The sequence below is a fragment of the Apis mellifera genome, linkage group LG8 (assembly GCF_003254395.2).
Source record: "Apis mellifera strain DH4 linkage group LG8, Amel_HAv3.1, whole genome shotgun sequence".
Classification (NCBI taxonomy): Eukaryota; Metazoa; Arthropoda; class Insecta; order Hymenoptera; family Apidae; genus Apis; species Apis mellifera.
The window spans coordinates 10,128,417-10,146,195 of NC_037645.1; the positions used below are offsets into that span (position 1 = coordinate 10,128,417).

Here is a 17,779-nt window from a genome sequence, read left to right on the forward strand (position 1 = left end):
AATCGAAACTGGAAAATTAATTGGTTTGTTTTGAAGATTCGCACCCCTCTGTTTTCTTTTTTTACAGATGCACGCGATTTTTGGCACGGATGTCTTACTAAATCTTAAGAAAATATATTAATTTTTGTTCCAGGTAAGATTTCTGGCTTCTTTGGCTCCGTTTCCTTTGGCACGCGAGCAGCTTGGTAAGTTGATTAAATTTTTCTCTTAACGTCTTCTTCCCTTTCCTTTATCGCCGTAATTAAGAAAAGAAAAGGAAATTTATCGTCCTGTATTTACCTGTTACCGCGACATGTTTCGTTTGTTTCCAATATTTTGTTTCACTGAAATTCATTTTGCTCATTGAATATCATTTCAAATTCCCTATAATTATCCAAATTATTTTTAAAGAACGAGCGAATTTTTTTTTTAAAGTCTAGAATTATTGAAACCCTCTAAATAAAATCTCTTCGATTAACTTTTTTTTTAAAAGCTAGAAACTTTATCAATTCGAAAGATTAAAGATTATCGATCAAAGAAAAAGTTTGCAACTGATCATCGATCAAAATGGAAAAGGATAGGATTCCTACTCTCGAAAGGTATCGAAAAAACGAGGTCCACGAGGTCCGCGAGAGTCTCTGATATCTCGTACGTTAATTAAAGGTGGCTACGATCTCGAAGAGTTACGACGCCTAGTAATTATTTCATTTGCCGCTTCTCGATTTGACAGTAATTAACGTAGCTACTTGGCCGAGCGAATATTAGCACGTCAGACGTGAAGTCAGCTCCATTCTTCCCCCTTGTTTAACCTTCGTTCCATCTTATGATACCCGTGGTCGCGTTTAATTAACGATACCACCCCTCCTCCCTCCTCCTACCTCCATGGAAATCCTCGTGTCTGGTGGATTAGCAAATTCCTCTCTGTTGATCTTGCGAAAGTTTCTTTGGAAAGATTAGCAAAATATTTAAACATTCGTTTCTCTTTTCTTCTTCTGTATTAATTATACATTGTAAGACGATAAGAGGAGATACCGTAGGAACTTTTTATAAACATTTCCTTTCGACAACAAATTTTTTTCCACACGAAACGTTCTTAAAGAACGAGATTTCCTTAAACGAATCATTTTAATACATTCCCTCATCGTATTAAGGAGGATTCTTAATAATTTTTCTCCCTTCATCCCTTCTTTTACGGAAATTAAAACCATCCCTAAAATTGTCTCTCCATTCTTTTTTATTCTCTTTGAATCAATCGATCTTCGAATTCTTGCCAACTTCTTCGATCTGCAGAGATCGAAATCGTCTTTCAACGAAGAATCTTTTTCGAGGAACCGTAAAAAAAAAGACACTCCGTCCATAAAAATCAGAAATCCGAATTCTTCCCCGCAAAACCTTTGTGTCTTTATTCCCCTCATTGATTCGATGTGGATAATCAGGTTACCACTTTCGAGGGTGGTAGAGGGCCGATTGCTCGAGCATTCTCGAGGCCGTGGAGGGTGAATCGGTTCGTTGCGCAATCGATCCCGATCGACGCCGCTCGTTTCTGAACAATCAGAATCCCGAAGAACGCATCGAGAGCGCTCTCGTGGCCGTCACTAACTTCTCCTGGGTTTTTTCTTTTTTTCTTCTTCTTCTTTCTCTCGAGAGCTGATCACGCCTTCGAATTTCGATTCTTTCGCCCGTTTCTCATCCCCCTTTGACGCCCACTTGAACGATCGTAATCTCGGTCTTGGACAAACTATTCGAGAAGCGTCGTTGTCGAGGAGTGAATGGAAACGTTGTTTCGTTACGTTGTTTGAAAAGGGTCGTTGTTGATCGACGAATGGTCAGGTTTTTTTTTTTTTTATATCCGTGATTACGAATTCGGGGTGATATTAATTATTCGTGAATTAATTGAACGCCAGTTTAGTTTTGTTCATTTCTTTTTTATTGAATTATATAAATTTGATGTATATAGTTTAAATTGAACGATAGATGTTATTTTACGATTTAATATTATCGTGATCCATAAATAATATTTCAATTTCAAATAGCATTGATTTAATTTGCACATTTAATAATTATACATCGATGATTATTTCAACTCGATAATGTCAATTTTAATTAAGAAAAGTTCTCGTATTTCGAAACAATTCTGTTAAAATTCATCGTTTTCCTCCATTTCCTCTTGTCAATATTGTACATTTTGCAATCCAAGCTCTGTTTAATTCCTTTCATAAATAATGAAATACATATCTATCGAGTTACAAGTGATAGAGGTTGTAAAAATTCTCAGATAAAGCTAGAAACGATCTTACTTGATAGGACGAAACTTTAGCATTTTATTTATCTAGTTACATTTCGATTAAAGTTAAGAAAACTCGTCTCGAAATAATTATTAAAATAGACGTATCGAGAGGATTTATTTTATAAATCTAAACCATCTTTGGAAAACGCACGTACATCGAAGATTGAAAGAACCGATTAAATATTTAAGCGCCATTAAATCTTAAAAATAAGAAAACATTCGTGAGACACATGGACCTATCCATACTATATATAAAACTATCACAATATATTTCGACTCGAATCCTAACTATCTCCCATTAACGCAAAACCACTGTAGTAACACGTCACAGAACGATCATCGACGTAGAAACGGAATCCACTCCTGTCCACCACCACCACCACCACTGTTCACCGGTTATCCTTCCCCCACCACCACCACCCGATCACCAAACACACCGCCAACCACGGTGAAATCCCATCCAACCCAAACATAAGTCACCAGCACTCGCGTTCCCCTTCGCGAAGAAGGAATCGGTCTAACCTGGCCGGCGAGGAACTATCCACGGTGAGAATCCCCCGAGCGAAGTCGTGAGTCGCGGGCAAAGAGCGAGAAAGAGAGGCGGATTGGAAGAAAAAGAGGCGAAAGCGAGCGAAACAGGGTTAGTAAAGACACACCACTGTGTTCTCTCGGCCGAGCTCTCCCTCGAGTGGGGATAACTGGTGTGAGCGGCGCGGGGCGGGGGACGAGGACAGCGGGACGACGATAGGGAGGGAGGGAGGGAGGGAGGAAGAGCCGATCAGGAGGGAGAGAGCGGCGAGGAGCGAGGCACGAACTTACGCCCGGTTGCGCGCAAACTCGACTCGGCTCGTGAAGTTTCGCGAGATCTCGGCAATCCCTCGCTCCCGATTGGCGCCGCTACGTGCGCCGGGGTGCAAAGAGCAGGGGGTAACGTTTGAAAGCCGCGTATACGCGGCGACACGACCCGGCCGCGGCGACGGTGGCGGTGGAGGCCTACGCGGGCGCCGCGAGAGAGACACTACTCTCAGTTGTGTCAAGCTAGGCGATCGAGTAGGACGCTCTTTAATCGTTCCCGCCTCCGAGTTACTCTCTCACGTACACACACACCGCCTCACACACACACACTCCCACACACACACTTTCTCCTTCTCTCTCTTTCTCTCGGAAAAACCTCACCTCCCCGCCCTCCCCACCGTGCAGGTCGCGGCAAACAGCCTCTCCAAGCCGACGCGACACCACAGTCACACACGTGCACACAGACAGACACACACGCGCGCCCGACCGATATCTCTCATCTCTCCGTGTCCTCTCGGAACAGAAAGTATATATATACACACACAAACACACACACACGCGCGCGCGTAAATAATAATATACGACCAAGTTGTAAAAAAAAAGTTGTCCTCTTATCCGACTACGATTGTCTGTTGCCTACTGCTGTTGTGCGGGTCGCGCTCCTTCCGTCTCTTCAACTCTCGACGTCGGTGCCCACTTAGTCCTCCGCCGATCGCCCGTCCCGGTCTACTCTTTGTCTCTATCTCTGTCTCTCCCCCTCTCTCTCTTTCTCTCACTGTTTACGCCTGCCCGTGTGTCGGTGGCCACACGCGCGCGTCAGCCGGCCGAGGAGAGAGAGTCGATCCGACGCGGACCAAGCAACCAACCAACCCAACGACGCTAGTGTGAAAACGACGGTCGACACGTGATACGACGTGTGCACGAGAGAGCCCTGTCTAAAATCTGCATTGGTCCCCCCCTCTCTCCGCCCCCGTTGGCCGAGGCCGTTGCCGAGCCGCCAACGTTCAACCAACAGCAGCTGTCACAGGAGCTGGCACATGTATGCACCGGCTCTTTGATCAGTCTCACACTGCCCTCCCCCCGTTGTCCGACCGTGTGTGTGTGTCTGTGTGTGTCGAACGCGAGTCGCCCCCCGTGCAGCCAGAAGCAGCCAGCGAGGGAAGACAAGGGGAGAAGGAAAACAGATAAGGCTTCTTCCTACATTGCCAACCGAGCGAGCGGCCAGTAGTGTTTTCAAGGTCGCGTGCACAGCCAACTCGAGTTATATACTCGGTGTTTACGTCTCGGTTGCCGTCGAACGGTACGAGATAGAAAGAGAAAGGAAGGAGAAGGAGGCCGAGCAAGAATCTGGAGCAGGAGGATCATTTAAAGCTGAACGGGCGAGAAGAGGCCGGCGAGCGTGGATAGAAAGAGGAGGACGACAGACGAGGAGCTCGCTGGAAGAGTCGCGAGGCCGGGATAGAGAATTATTATATTTTTGTTTTCCGCGGCGGGCCGCGATTCGTCGGTGCTAGGGAGCGCTGCTGCTCTTAGTCGTTCGGACGTTGGACGTTTTTGCGCGTCTACCTGGTACAAAAGAGAGAGAGAGAGATTATAAACGAGAAGAGGAAAAAAACGTGCGCGTTAGATTATTACGGATTACAAAGAGAGAGAGAACGTCAATATATATTTCTTTCCCTTTTTTAGATATAATAACGCATTGTTCCCCCCCTTCCCCTTATGTGTAAGTTAATTAAGGATTAATAACAAGTATAAAATAAGTATAAATAAGAAAAAGAGATGGTCGCGCGTGAATAATGAGCGACCGATCGCATTAAAGAGAATCGCGTCAAGACAATCAAGCACAGTAGTGGGTTGGGTATAATAGAGAGGAATCATTTAAAAAAAAAAAAAAAAAAAAAAAAAAAGGATCGTGAGAGGGAGAGGTGGAAAAGTAGCTACGCGCGGTATTTCCCCTCCCCTGCGGATTATCGAGTGAAAGAGAGTAAACGAGTATTCGTGTCTTCATGTGATCTCCAGCCTCTGTACTACTTCTGTACACGCTCTACATATACACACACACACACACATACATACATATATATATATATTATCTACATAGATATTTATGTATATAAACTTCTACATATATATATATATATATATATTATATATATTTACACTTATATACATACGTTTATATACGTATACATCCTTCGCACATATCCGATCGTTGGGCCTAGCCAGTTGATCCTCTGATCGGAAGACAGAGCAAGGCCCGACCGTCTCTTCCCTATTTATCTGCTCCTATTTTCCAGGGGCGTTCTCTTGTCAATCTTCGTGACAATCATTTTTCAGCTAGCTCTCTTAGCTAAAAAAAAAAAAATAAATACTCGGTGACTAGGTGAAATCTCTTTTTTATTAACAAGTTGAAATCCTCCTCCCGATCCCCTCCCCCCCGAGGATCATATCTTCAAGGGAGGATCATCGCGCGATCACTTATGGAAGGAGGAAAGGAAGAATCACGAGAATCCACGTACCTACGACGTTTCAATTAACTCGCGCGAGCGAGTCGTGCGAGGGTCATTATTACTTCGCCTCCTCTTCAAACCTCCTCGCACGCTCCTCGACACGCGCATACACGTGTGCGCGCGCGTGTGTGTGTGTTTATGTATGTGTGTGTGCGCGCGCGCGCGTGTATATATGTTTGTTGCGTGCGTGTTTCCATGCGCGCGTGCCCCCACCGCGTGCGTGTGCGTGTACCACCGTACCACCCCTGTTTTTACCTCGCGCACAACCAACCCCCTCTAACCCCCCTCTAACTCGCTCACACATCTTGACAATCATCTAACGTATTTCTAACGGCGGAGCGATCGCTCATTCTAGGCTAATCGTAATCTCTCGTAATCTCAATCTTCTAAGGCTCGAATCTTCTGGGTGTATCGCCACGGGTGTATCGGGTGTGCCTCGTGTGTGTCTGTTGTAAACCCCTCCACTCGCCCCTCTCCACGTGTACGTATGCGTATGTGCGTGTCTCTGTCTAATAGTACGGTAAGGACTTGAACGGCGACAGCCCGTCTAATCTGATTCAGACGCGGCGCTCGTGTTAGCTCTTAAGGTATATATATATATATACCATCCCCTTCCCCGATCAGGCCCTCAGAGCCCGCTCTCTCCCCCCCCTCACTATAGAGGCACTCTAACGTCTCACGTCCGGACGACTAGGCGCGCGCGTAACGGGGAAAAAAGAAGAAAAAGAAAAAAAAGAAAAGAGGAAAAAAACAGTCGTAAACAGAAGAAGAATAGATAGAAAGAGGGGTGTAAGCGAATCTAAACGGATGATATATAATCGGCCTCGCGGTTCGATTCTTGCGCGCCGCTGAAACGAATCCGTTGAAAGAGGAGGGAAAGAAAGAACGGAGTCAAGTGGCCAAAGTGTGGTGGCCGTCGTGCGAGTCAAGGCGAACGGCAGCAAGCAAGACGGAAGCTCGCCATCATCAGGCGTCGTTGGAACGCGGCTGGCCCGGTGAGGAGCAACGAGGCGGCGGCGGCGGCGGCGGCGGCAGGTTGTTCTGGAGGCTGCACTCGTTGGGCGGCCGCGGCTTGTTCGTACCCCAATTAGGGAACGGCAAGTGTTGGTTAGCGGAGACGATAGGCGCCGACGAGGCACGATCCTCCATCACCACGTATTTTCATTCGTACCCGTTTGTCCCGGGTGGTGCGGTGTCCCTGCCTCCGCCCCTGCTGAACAGCATCAACAACGCGGCGGCAGCAGCGATCACCCCCGGCCTGGTAGGACACCTCTTCGCCGGCCAGCAAGCCTGCAACATTGGCTGCACCTGCACCTGCACAAATCTCGCCAATTGTAATCCGCACCACCATCAACACCATCACCATCAGCAGCAGCAGCAGCAGCAGCATCATCACCATCATCATCATCAGCAGCAGCAGCAACAGCAGCAGCAGCATCATCATCGGCCGCTAGCCGCAACCACGGTCCTCCTGCAACCGGTCGAGCACATCAAAGACACCATGGTGAGTGCGACAAATATTCTTTAAGAATGAACGCGGTGATGGAGGATTTTCGGAAACGTTCTTCTTTTCGTTTTCATCTTTTCTCGGTTTATGGTGATCATCGTCGTTTCGAGGAAGAAAGAAAAAAAGTGTTGGATCGTTAAATTTACGGGTTTGCCAGGTTTCCTTCTTGTGATTAGGAAAGAATTCTTCTTTTTTTTTGAATGGATAAAGTAATTTTTACGTCCTCGATGAATAAATGTAAGGATTTAATGTTATTTCGCAGAATTCTTTTCATAGGGGGATACTTTAATTGTAAGACAATAATTTCTTATTACCGGAATTACGGTGATGAAGTTTTTAAAAATACATATTTTTTTCATTACAACTCTTCCAAGAGTTAACAGATTCTTTTGATGAAACGTTTCTTTCCTCTCAAAATAGATTTTATTCGCTTCTTTTATTGTAACCAGTTTTTATATCCTGTAATTATTTATTTTTCTTATTAGGAGAGTAAAAATACCAATTTTACGCGATTTGTCAAGTTGATCTATCAGGCTTAAAACCTGATAGAGTTGTCGAATTGAAATTTAATCGATTTTTATTAAATTATCGTTTCTAATTTCTAAATAAACTGATTAAATCTTCATATAGTCCATTAAATTTATCTTACAAAATTATTTTCTTTATATAGTTTGCCAAATAAGAGTAACATTAATTTCAATACTCTCACGTTAACAATTAAACGTTAAACGTTCTCCAACAAGAACATTTTCCATACAAAACTTACCCTATCTTCCCTCAACACAGCCTCTCAAACAAATTTCTGAATAATCTTTTCAATCAGCCATCTCCATAATCTCTTCAATCGTCTCTCTCACCTGTCATCGCTACATACACTCTATCACAAATCTCTGAATAATTTCCCAACAATCGTCCTATCATTACCAATTCATAACGCTTCATCTTTCCAAACCGGGGACTCTAAATTCACCTCCCGAAGAACGTTGAACGAGAATCAACGAGGTAGGGGGAGGATTTCCCCCTCGAAGTTGCAAGTTTCCAGCAGTGGGGGACCCGTCCGTCCCATGGCGCGTCCTCCAGGGTGGAGGATCCTCGTTAATATCGCTTGCCCATCGCATAAATTAGCCACGGATCCCCCGGATGTCCATTTGTTCGCCACCGCGAAGCACTAAGTAGCTTTTACGACTCGATTGTCCCTGGACGCCAGGTCAGCCGCGGGGGTTCCATTCGATCCTATTCGACGATTGCTTATGCTCGGCTAATAAGCTGCCCAATACGCGCAACTTGGCGGAACTTCCGCACCGGTGTCCTTCCTTGTTCCTCGTTCGATCGATTCGATGCCCCCAACCTGCCGCGTCCCACGTTCCTCTACCGCGCGAGGGCGTTCGATGTGTTAAGGGCGATTAGACTTGTAGCCGAACGTTCCGGCATGTTTCTCCCTAGTGGGGGAGCCCTGCAAATTTTCAGAGGCGAAAATTATACTGAGGAGAATCCTTAGCATCTTGCGGCAAATTGTGTTTGGGCTGGAAGTGATAGTCTATGGCAACTGTTCTCCTTTTACACTTTCCTTAGAAGATTATTCAGCGATAGAATTAATTTTGGAATGGATTTCTTTTTATTTATTCATGTTATTTGTTCAAATATTTTTGGAACGTTGACACGTTGACTGCCACGCCAAGAGGCAAGAATAATTTCCTGCATCATTTCTTTTCATTCTCGAAGTCCTCCAGCCAGGAACAGTTCGAATGTTTGTCGAGTAATTCGTTCCAATGTCGAGAAGAGAAATGAAAGAGTTATGTCTTAATGAATCATATTGCAGACAACAACTTCCTGACCAATTTACCTTTGCACAGAATGTTAATCTTTTTAAATACAAAATATTCCATATTCATAAATCTTGAATTCTATTTATATAACGCATAAACCGTTATAAATAGAGTTTGAGGAATTGGAATTCTAATTTTATTCGCATCGATACCATTTACAGATTATATTCTTCCTTCGAATATCATATTATAGGCCATCAGTGTGTACACTAATTACACGCCTTTCAATAGAAACAAATTTCTCCGCGAGTTACACTTCCATCAGACGTTGCTGTATCATTCTGTTAAGCGATATACACGATTGATTGCCGTCAACAACTGTAAAATCGAGGAACGAAGAATAGTTTCGAATTCGAAGGAACGAACGAGGATGAAGGAGGAGGATTTTCGATCTGGGATCACGGGCGAGTAATATAAATTCGTAAACACGATTCAGGGCCACGTTGACGCGAGTCGAAATCGCGAGCTCGTTCCCGTAAATCTTCCCGGGAACGGTGCATTGAGACGGGCTGTCAAGAGGCAACGACCGTTCCCTAGCTAGCTCCTCGAGCGTGACGTAAGCCCCATTCGTCGCGGGTCTCGCGAAAAAATTCCCAGACACGACGATCCTCGCGGCGAAACACGATTTCCCTTCTTCTTCTTCTTCTTCTTCTTTCCTTCTCCTTGAAACAGTTGCATCGAATCTCGCCATTTTTCACGAGCAGTTTCCCGCGATTTCAATTCAAACTAGAATTTGCTCCTCCATGAATAAAACTAAAATAAAATTAAAATTGTATCGTCCAATTGCCAATTTCTATCGTATCGTATATTACACCTTCCTTTCTCCAATAGTTCAATACGAATTCGTAACGAGATTGCCAACATCTCATCGATAGACACATGATATTGCAGAGGCAAGAAGAAGAGAAAGAGAAAACTCGTCATCCTATCATCTCATAAAGAATCAGAAAATTAGGAAGGAATCGATAAATCGGTAAGAAAAAGGATATGATGATGTGGCAGGCGCGACATCTTGCCGAGAAGCATCCTTGGAACGCAATTGGAGAGCCCAAGTTTGAACAGGATCCTCGATCAGCATTCTCCCGACACCTGTCGATCGTTGGGGATTAAAGAGGAAGTGGAGGAGGAGGAGGAGGATGTGGCGCGTCTTCGCCTTGGCAAGCCTCGGCAAACACGAGGGTGGGAGGAGAGCAGAGGGGATGATAGGAGGGCAAGGTCGGGGGTTCCCGGGCGCGAGACTCGCCCCTGTTTACACGACAAACGGGATGGATGATTCATCGCCGTGGCTAAATCTGTTCCTGATCCAGTGGTTGCCAAGCTGGCTGCCTGCTTGCTCGCCTCGCCTCGTTAACTCGGGGGAGTTTTGTTCCCCGCGCCTTCGGAGAGGCCTTCGAAGCCATCGATTCGAGTGAAATTTTAAACATTGGCAGATTCCATCATCATGAATATTTACTATTTTGGGGTCAGGTGGTGAATATTCTTGGAGATATCGGCGACGATCGATCGCGTTCCAATATTTCTCACGCGATCTCGCGGGATCGTTGGGGATTAAATGCATATTGAGATACTGTATTCGCGATAAATCTTTACGGAACACGATTCTTCAAATCGTTGTAATCGTCTCGAAGGAAATTTTTTAGAAGAGGAATCTTCTTATTAATTTCGAGGGATTGGTTGAAATTATTCAATTATTCAGATGAGATCCCAGAAGAAGAAAAGGAATATCGTTCACGTGTTTAGGGATTTGTTTTCAAGAACAGTTCACATATTTAAGACCGTGAAAGAGAATGATTCAGAAGATGTGTGAATTGATTCCAGTACAAGTCAAAACTTATACTTTTAGAGATTTGTTTTCAAGAACAGTTCATATATTTAAGACTGTGAAAGAGAATGATTCAGATGTGTGAATTGATTCCATTACAAGTCAAAACTTTTAGAGAGAACTTCTTTTAGAGAGAAAAATCACTAGTGACAATCTTGCCTCTATTTGGACGAATGATACTTGGATCTTCTTTCGGATGAAACGAAGGACTCGATCCTTCTTATCCATTTCTCAGAGAAGGAAACGTAAACAGGCTGACGGGAAAATATTTCGTTCACGGTGTTGCGCGCATTGGCTAATTAGCAGTCTGTCGAGGGAAAATAATCAAGAATCAAGCGTTTCGGTCTGTCGAGCGTTCGAGCTCGAACTCTCTCAGGTCATTGTGAAACGAATTTCTCCGGGTGTCGAGCGTGACCTCGGATGATTTATATATATTTTACGATTTTCCTAATGTCAGGTGAATTTGTTGGGAAAGTTTCAAGGTTTTTTCTTCGTGATCCTGCTATTTTTAATTAATTCTTCTTCAGCTCGAATTTTTTTCTAATGAAAGGGATACTCTCTGACGTGTAGCTTTTCTTCTTTTTCTAGATCTTTCAGAAATTAAGTTATTTTGAGGAGAGAAGAAATTGTTGTTCAAACATTTAGGATTTAAAATGTTTATAAATTTTCTCAAATTCTCAATCTTCTTTTTGTCCTTAAATCGTGTACAACATTCATACATTCGTTAAAATGGAATTAAAATATGCATGCAAATGAAAATACGGGAAATACTCGACTAACGACTTGTCGATTCGTGTTCCTCGACCGGGGACGAATCGTTGAATTATTAGGGAGATTTCCATTATGTTATTGTTATCACCGGGGTTAAGCATCGAGCTCCTTGAATATTCAGACTTTCTAACAAATTCTGGATGACTTCGTCGATGCGAAAGTGACCGTAGGAAAATTCACAAAGCAGCACGTCATCCACGAGATGCTTCTTAAGAACGCTACTTTAGGTCCGCATGAATAACGCAACAGCAATGTTCTTGCGCTGAAAATTGCCAGGGAAGCTCTCGCTCCGTTTCCTGGCCAGCTTATCTCGAGTGGTTCTTGAAATTTTTGTCTTGGAAAGCAGCGCTTCTTACGAAAAAAAGGAAAAAGAGAAAGAAAAAGAAAAGGGGAGGGAGAGAAAGAGGGAAGAGGACCTCGAATCGACCTGAGCATTAAAGATACTCCGAAAAAAAAGAAAAAGAAACCATCGACAATTAATCCTCAGATTTGTCTTGTGTCACTTTTATACCGGAATGCAATGGAAGAGGATTGAAAAGTTGCACGTCTATTCTATATATATACTTTACTCAAAATCTATCTGGGAGAAGTTGAAGTTAAGATTGAGAGATAAATCTATTTTATATATGTGACTTTTTTTTATTCATGTATTGGGTGATTAGATTTATAAAAATTAGTTTAAGAATAAATGGTGTACAGTATAGGTTGATAGATTTTTATTTATTTAAATTTTGTTGTGCAAAAATAAAAAATCTTTAATCTTGAATATCTTTGTTTGAGAAAATAGAACAATATCGAATTCTTTACTTTGACAAGTGATTTCAGTCACGCGAAATGTCAATTTTATATAATTTTATATTTCTAATCGATACAATTTTCTTACTTTCTCTTGGGGAAAAAATAGGATAGGATTGCGGGCATCGAAATCTCCGAAAATACGCTCTTTTCCTGTTCCCTAAAAAATAATTATTATCCAACCGAGGAGGAGTTATTTATTTAATACAATTCAATATTAATTTAAAATTAATTTGAAACCACCGAGGAATAAACGTATGAATATTTAATCGTTCCTCTATTTCAACTCGATTGTTGAGATAGATTCTTGCCGACGGATTAAAGAAAAAATAATTTCGCGGCTACGTCTGTTACCCTTCCTCCGTGCTCAACCACCGTTTCGTCTGCGTCCATTTCCGGCCCGGTAGAATTGCGCGAAAAATCTTATTAATTCGTTAATTATTTATTTCACAATCGTTCGTTTTTCCATTTACGGGAACATTTCATTTTTACTCCTCGATTAAAATTGATCGATTCGAGAATAGCGTTTAATTTAATATAAATTATGTCCATCTTAGTTAAAATAATCCCGTCTGATGTATATATATATATATATTTTAATATCTCGTTCAAATCCAAACTTCTATTATTAACAACACAGCGTGAAAAATAAATGAAAACTCTCGGAGAAAAAGCGTATCGTTTTTTCACTTTTTTGCGAAATTTGTTTCAAATAATCAAAACAGATTTAATTTCGTATATAAATATATATTTTTTAATCTAACGTTTTCATATATGCGTAAATAAAATTATAATAACCGGTAAGGGGGGAGGAGGAAAAGTCTTAAAAATTCCATTACGCTCGAACTAATTAAACATATTTTCACCTCCTTGTTTAATTATTCATCCAATGTACAATGTACACGCATATATACGCACACGGGCAATTAAAATAACACCGAAAAACCGTTATTTTACATAACCAAACGCCACGAGCTAGAGCTATCCAAAATTAAAATATCAGATGGAACGAGAAGGAGAAATCATAATAAGTAAACTGTATTCAACCGTTATATTCATTCTCTCTTTACAATTATTAACAGATTCAATCTTTCTCCATCGATGAAAGAAAGAAACGAAGAATTATGTGCATATCGATTCAAAATTCTAAATTTTTCAATAATCCAAAAATCACTCGTTTCCACTTAGCTTTTAAACAAAAACTTCAAGAAAGCAACGCTTCTGAATGGCACGTTACTAATTCTAATAAAATTCATACGCAAACAAAATTTTTCTGTCTGTAAAAAGCTACTCCAATTCCACGCGATTGCTTTCTAAATTATTCTAATTAATTTGTAATAGGAACAGCAACGATCTCCACGTTTATCAGCCACGAATATTTCTCCTCGAGCTTACGAAAGGCGAGATAAATTTTCACGGTTTTATCGACTGGAATTTTTGATTCGGCAACCTTCCGTCTTCTTCCGTGTCGTGATAAATTTTTCCCGAGATATAATGCTTTTCCTTCCATTGTCAACTTGTCCAGTGTGTCTCAAAAGTATAGCAAAACTTTTTTCCTCGATTTTCCTCAATTTACATGGCTTGGTAATTTGTGACGCTGTTTTCTTCCTTTTCTTTCTTTTTTTATAATTGTGCAAAAATACTACAATGAAATATTTATAATAATATTTCATCTTTGAGCTCTCCAAGCTAATCAAGGAACGATCAAGATATCCTTCTAATTTTAATTCTTTATTTCATTTTCATTGTAATAAATAGGTATTAATTAATTGGAATTGAAATGATTAGAAGAATAATCTGGTTGCGATTAATCCTGGAGAATGATCCACTGTTGAGAGAAATAAATCTCGAGATCGACGAGTGAAGAAGAATATTTATTTTCATCTTTGAGCCAAGCTAATCAAGGAACCATCAAGATATCCTTCTAATTTTAATTCTTTATTTCATTTTTGTAATAAATTAATAAATAGATATTAATTAATTGGAATTGAAATGATTAGAAGAATAATCTGGTTGCGATTAATTCTGGAGATCGATCCACTGTTGAGAGACAAACCGCGTTGCAGATCGAGATCGACGAGTGAAGAAGAATATTTATTTTCATCTTCGAGCCAAGCTAATCAAGGAACGATCAAGATATCCTTCTAATTTTAATTCTTTATTTCATTTTCATTGTAATAAATAGGTATTAATTAATTGGAATTGAAACGATTAGAAGAATAATCTGGTTGCGATTAATCCTGGAGATCGATTCACTGTTGAGAGAAACAAATTTCGAGATCGATGAAGAATATTTTGCCTATTATAAGTTAAAACAGGATCGAATAATGGCCACAGAAAAGAAAGAGAGAGAGAGAGAGAGAGATAATTCTCTTAAAATAAAATTCCAAACGTAAATTCCTGACGTAAACAATGTGCACAGCGCAAAATTCCTTCGCGAAACTTCTTCACTTTTTCACACTAAACAATGCCAACGACTGGTTTGTCATTATTGGCCTACGTCGTGCCAACTGTCTGCCCTATGCTATCTTCTACACGAACGTAATAATAATAATAATAATAATTATGTACTCGAAGCTGTCCAAGTAAATATAAAACAGAGAGAGAGAGTGACTATTATTGTTTCGATTCAACTATTATTGTCCGCCATGATTAACGATTCGTGGACGAATTATTGGCAAACATGTGGACGATGATAATAGATTACGATTGCGATTGGCTCGTCGAGGCTCATTGGCCTCATCGGCGGCGAGAAGTTGGCCTCGTTCGGTGGAAGTGGCCGTCGAAGTTTTTCTTCTCTCGAACTGGGTTATTTATTTTACGAGCTTAGCCTAACAGTTAACACATCGAACATCCCAAGACAATTTGAATTTTTTTTTTCGTATTCATCTCGCCTTCATCGTCCTTACAAATTGAAAAAATTACAATCAATTATTCCTGAGGTTGTAACGTAAGAATTTTCACACGTCTGTTTCATAAAATGAAATGTAAAAAATATTTTTTCGTCGAGAAATAATAAATAATGCCTAAGTTAAGATTTTCTTCTCACGCAATTCGAACAATATTGAAAAAAAATGTCAAGGATCGTCAAAAATATAATGTTACACGGGATAGAATTTTGCTCGCGAAACCGTTCGTCAATTAATCAATTACAACCCCCGTCCATTCCCTTTCCCTCCCCCCTCGTTTTCCATGGAAAATTCGTTCCATTCGGGCATCTCGGGCGAAGTAACCGATAACATCGTTGTTCGAGCGTGCCGATTGCTCGTCCAACTTCGATTGGGAATCAATCGAGTGCATCAGGCAGCTCTTTAATCGAGGCGCGATGGTAAATCGCGTAAGAATCGAAACGATTTCTGGGACAGATGGGGAAAGAGGGAGAATAAATTGAAGATTCGTTGAGAAACTTCGGGACGTTCTCTTCCTTCGAAAGTTTGTCGCGGCTGATATGGCGCCAAGTAGATGATAGATATCTTGGGGAAAAATTTGTTCGACTGCTGGCAGGAATCGTATGTTAAAAAAAAAAAAAAAAAGGAACGAGATAGAGATAAAAGTCGAGGAGAAGGGGAGGAATACTTTTGTGAAATTTGGAAATCTGATTAAATCTGACGTTTTCCTTCGATGATCCAGCATAGTGAAAATCGAAATTTTTTTTTTAAATACACAAGCGGAACGACGAAATTATGAGCGGCAGAGGCGGTTGAAACGAATTAATATTCTCGACGGTGAAAAGTTATCGAGTTATTTTTTTCCCTTTTTTTTTTTTTTTTTTATTTTATTTTTACTCGGGGAAATATTTCGTATTAAATATTTTATACTTTCAATACAGTTAAATGAAATGTTGAAAAGTTATTTTTAAACACGATACGATTTTTATTGTTCCGTTTTATTAATACTGAATTTTTTTTTTTTTTTTTTTAAGGGAGGTTTTCAAAAGGACTTTTTTTCGTTGCGAAAGGTATTGGCAAATAGATTTCCATCGTAGATGTACGTTATTAAAAAATACAAGAGCACGAGAGAATTTTCGTTCGTTAATTCGTTCGTGCTCGATAATCTCGCTAATATCACGTTATAAAATAACTCAAAAAATTCAAGAAATTTCTATATATTTACTCTTATTAACAGTCTTATACAAATCTCTCCATGTTTCATTGCTCAGAGTCTCAAATTTCGCGCAACGCATTTCTAAAACGCACTTCTTGTTATTATATCACTTCGAGAGACACGTTACTTGTTACTCGTCGTAATATCTCGTCTTCACCTTGGTCATTTAAAGCGTGGACGATCGTGGAAGAAAAAAGAAAAAAGAAAAAAAGAAAAGAAAAGAAAAGAATGCACGAATTCGAATCGTTGCCTTCGAAGACGCGCAACGATCGCAATGCCAATCCCGGGGAGAGGGGTTGAGCGAGGTGAGAAAAGAATCACGCGACCTAAATTCACCCTGCTAACAACGTTTTCGACGAAGAGGGAGAGGGAGAGATTTACTCTGCCCGCTATTTCCTCCCCCTTTTGTTTCCTTCGAGGAAGAAAAACAGGAAGAGAGGTGAGAGAGAGAAACAGACAGAGAGAAACGAAAGAGGGAGGTGAAGGAGGAGGAGGAAGAAAGGACGCGCGAATCTTCTCCCCTCCTTCTTCCTCTCCCTTCCCTTGCTTCTCTTCCTTTTTGTGCAAGCAAGCGAGAGCCTACTTTCGATCTCATTTTCGAGGATCGCTCCCCCCCTCCCCCCTCCATCTTTTCTTGCGTAGCCTCGAACCTTCGACAGCGATTCCGCAAGCACGGAGGGTGGGCTCGAGAGTCGCAGGGTGGCCGCCGAAAGAAAAGGGAACGGGTGTAAATGGGGTGGTATCGTAATGCAGTATTGTGAGGACGTGCCTGCAGGCTCTCTTTTCTTCGCTTTACCTCCCCTCTCTCTCTCTCTCTTTCTCTCGTTTTCTCGCTCGGCCTCGGGGATGGGAGGCTGAGACGTAGATGCAGTTAGGGAGGAACGAAAGGGTGCTTCGACAACGATGGCGACGAGCCGGCTTTCAGCATCTCTCGAGGGTTGATCTTTGGAATTTTTCTTTTGCTTCTTTTTTTTTTTTTTTTTTGCGTAGCGTGAGGGAAAAATTAGATGGACAGGGTGTGAGTAATTTTTTTTCAGAGATTGATCTTTGGAATTTTTTCTTTTCATTGGGCTATGCGAAAAAATTAGATGGCGCGGATGTTGGAGAGGGGAGGAAGAAGAGTGTATGTAGCCGACCGTTCTCGGGTTGAGATTGATCTTCGAAATTTTTTTCGTGCGATATAAAAAAATTAGATGGCGTGGATATAGTAGATGTAGTCTCTCAGGCCTTGGAATTTCTTTTTTTCCCCTTTCTTTCTTTATAGAAAAATTAAATGACGCGAATATAATGTAGATGGTATAGCAATTTGTCTCCAAGATTGATCTGAAATATACATACATATATATTTTCGTGTATAATAGAATTATATATAAATTGATCTTC

General features: G+C 41.3%; 1 protein-coding gene across 12 annotated transcripts in view; it reads left to right on the forward strand.

Moving 5' to 3' along the window:
• Positions 1 to 17,779, forward strand: part of LOC552709 (polypyrimidine tract-binding protein 2) — a 547,610-nt gene that overhangs the window by 263,018 nt on the left and 266,813 nt on the right. For 3 of the 12 annotated variants that reach the window (XM_026442201.1, XM_026442204.1, XM_026442206.1), the window contains exon 2: positions 134 to 185. The exons of 5 other annotated variants lie outside the window; for them this stretch is intronic. Coding sequence is in view for 4 of the 7 variants with exons in the window: in XM_026442191.1 (XP_026297976.1) it covers positions 7,073 to 7,075 (3 nt within the window). In the remaining 3 variants the exon portion in view is untranslated. Of the gene's footprint in view, positions 1 to 133; positions 186 to 6,385; positions 7,076 to 17,779 lie in introns of those variants that run through there. 4 more of the 12 variants (XM_026442191.1, XM_026442193.1, XM_026442194.1 and 1 more) reach the window with 2 other exon arrangements.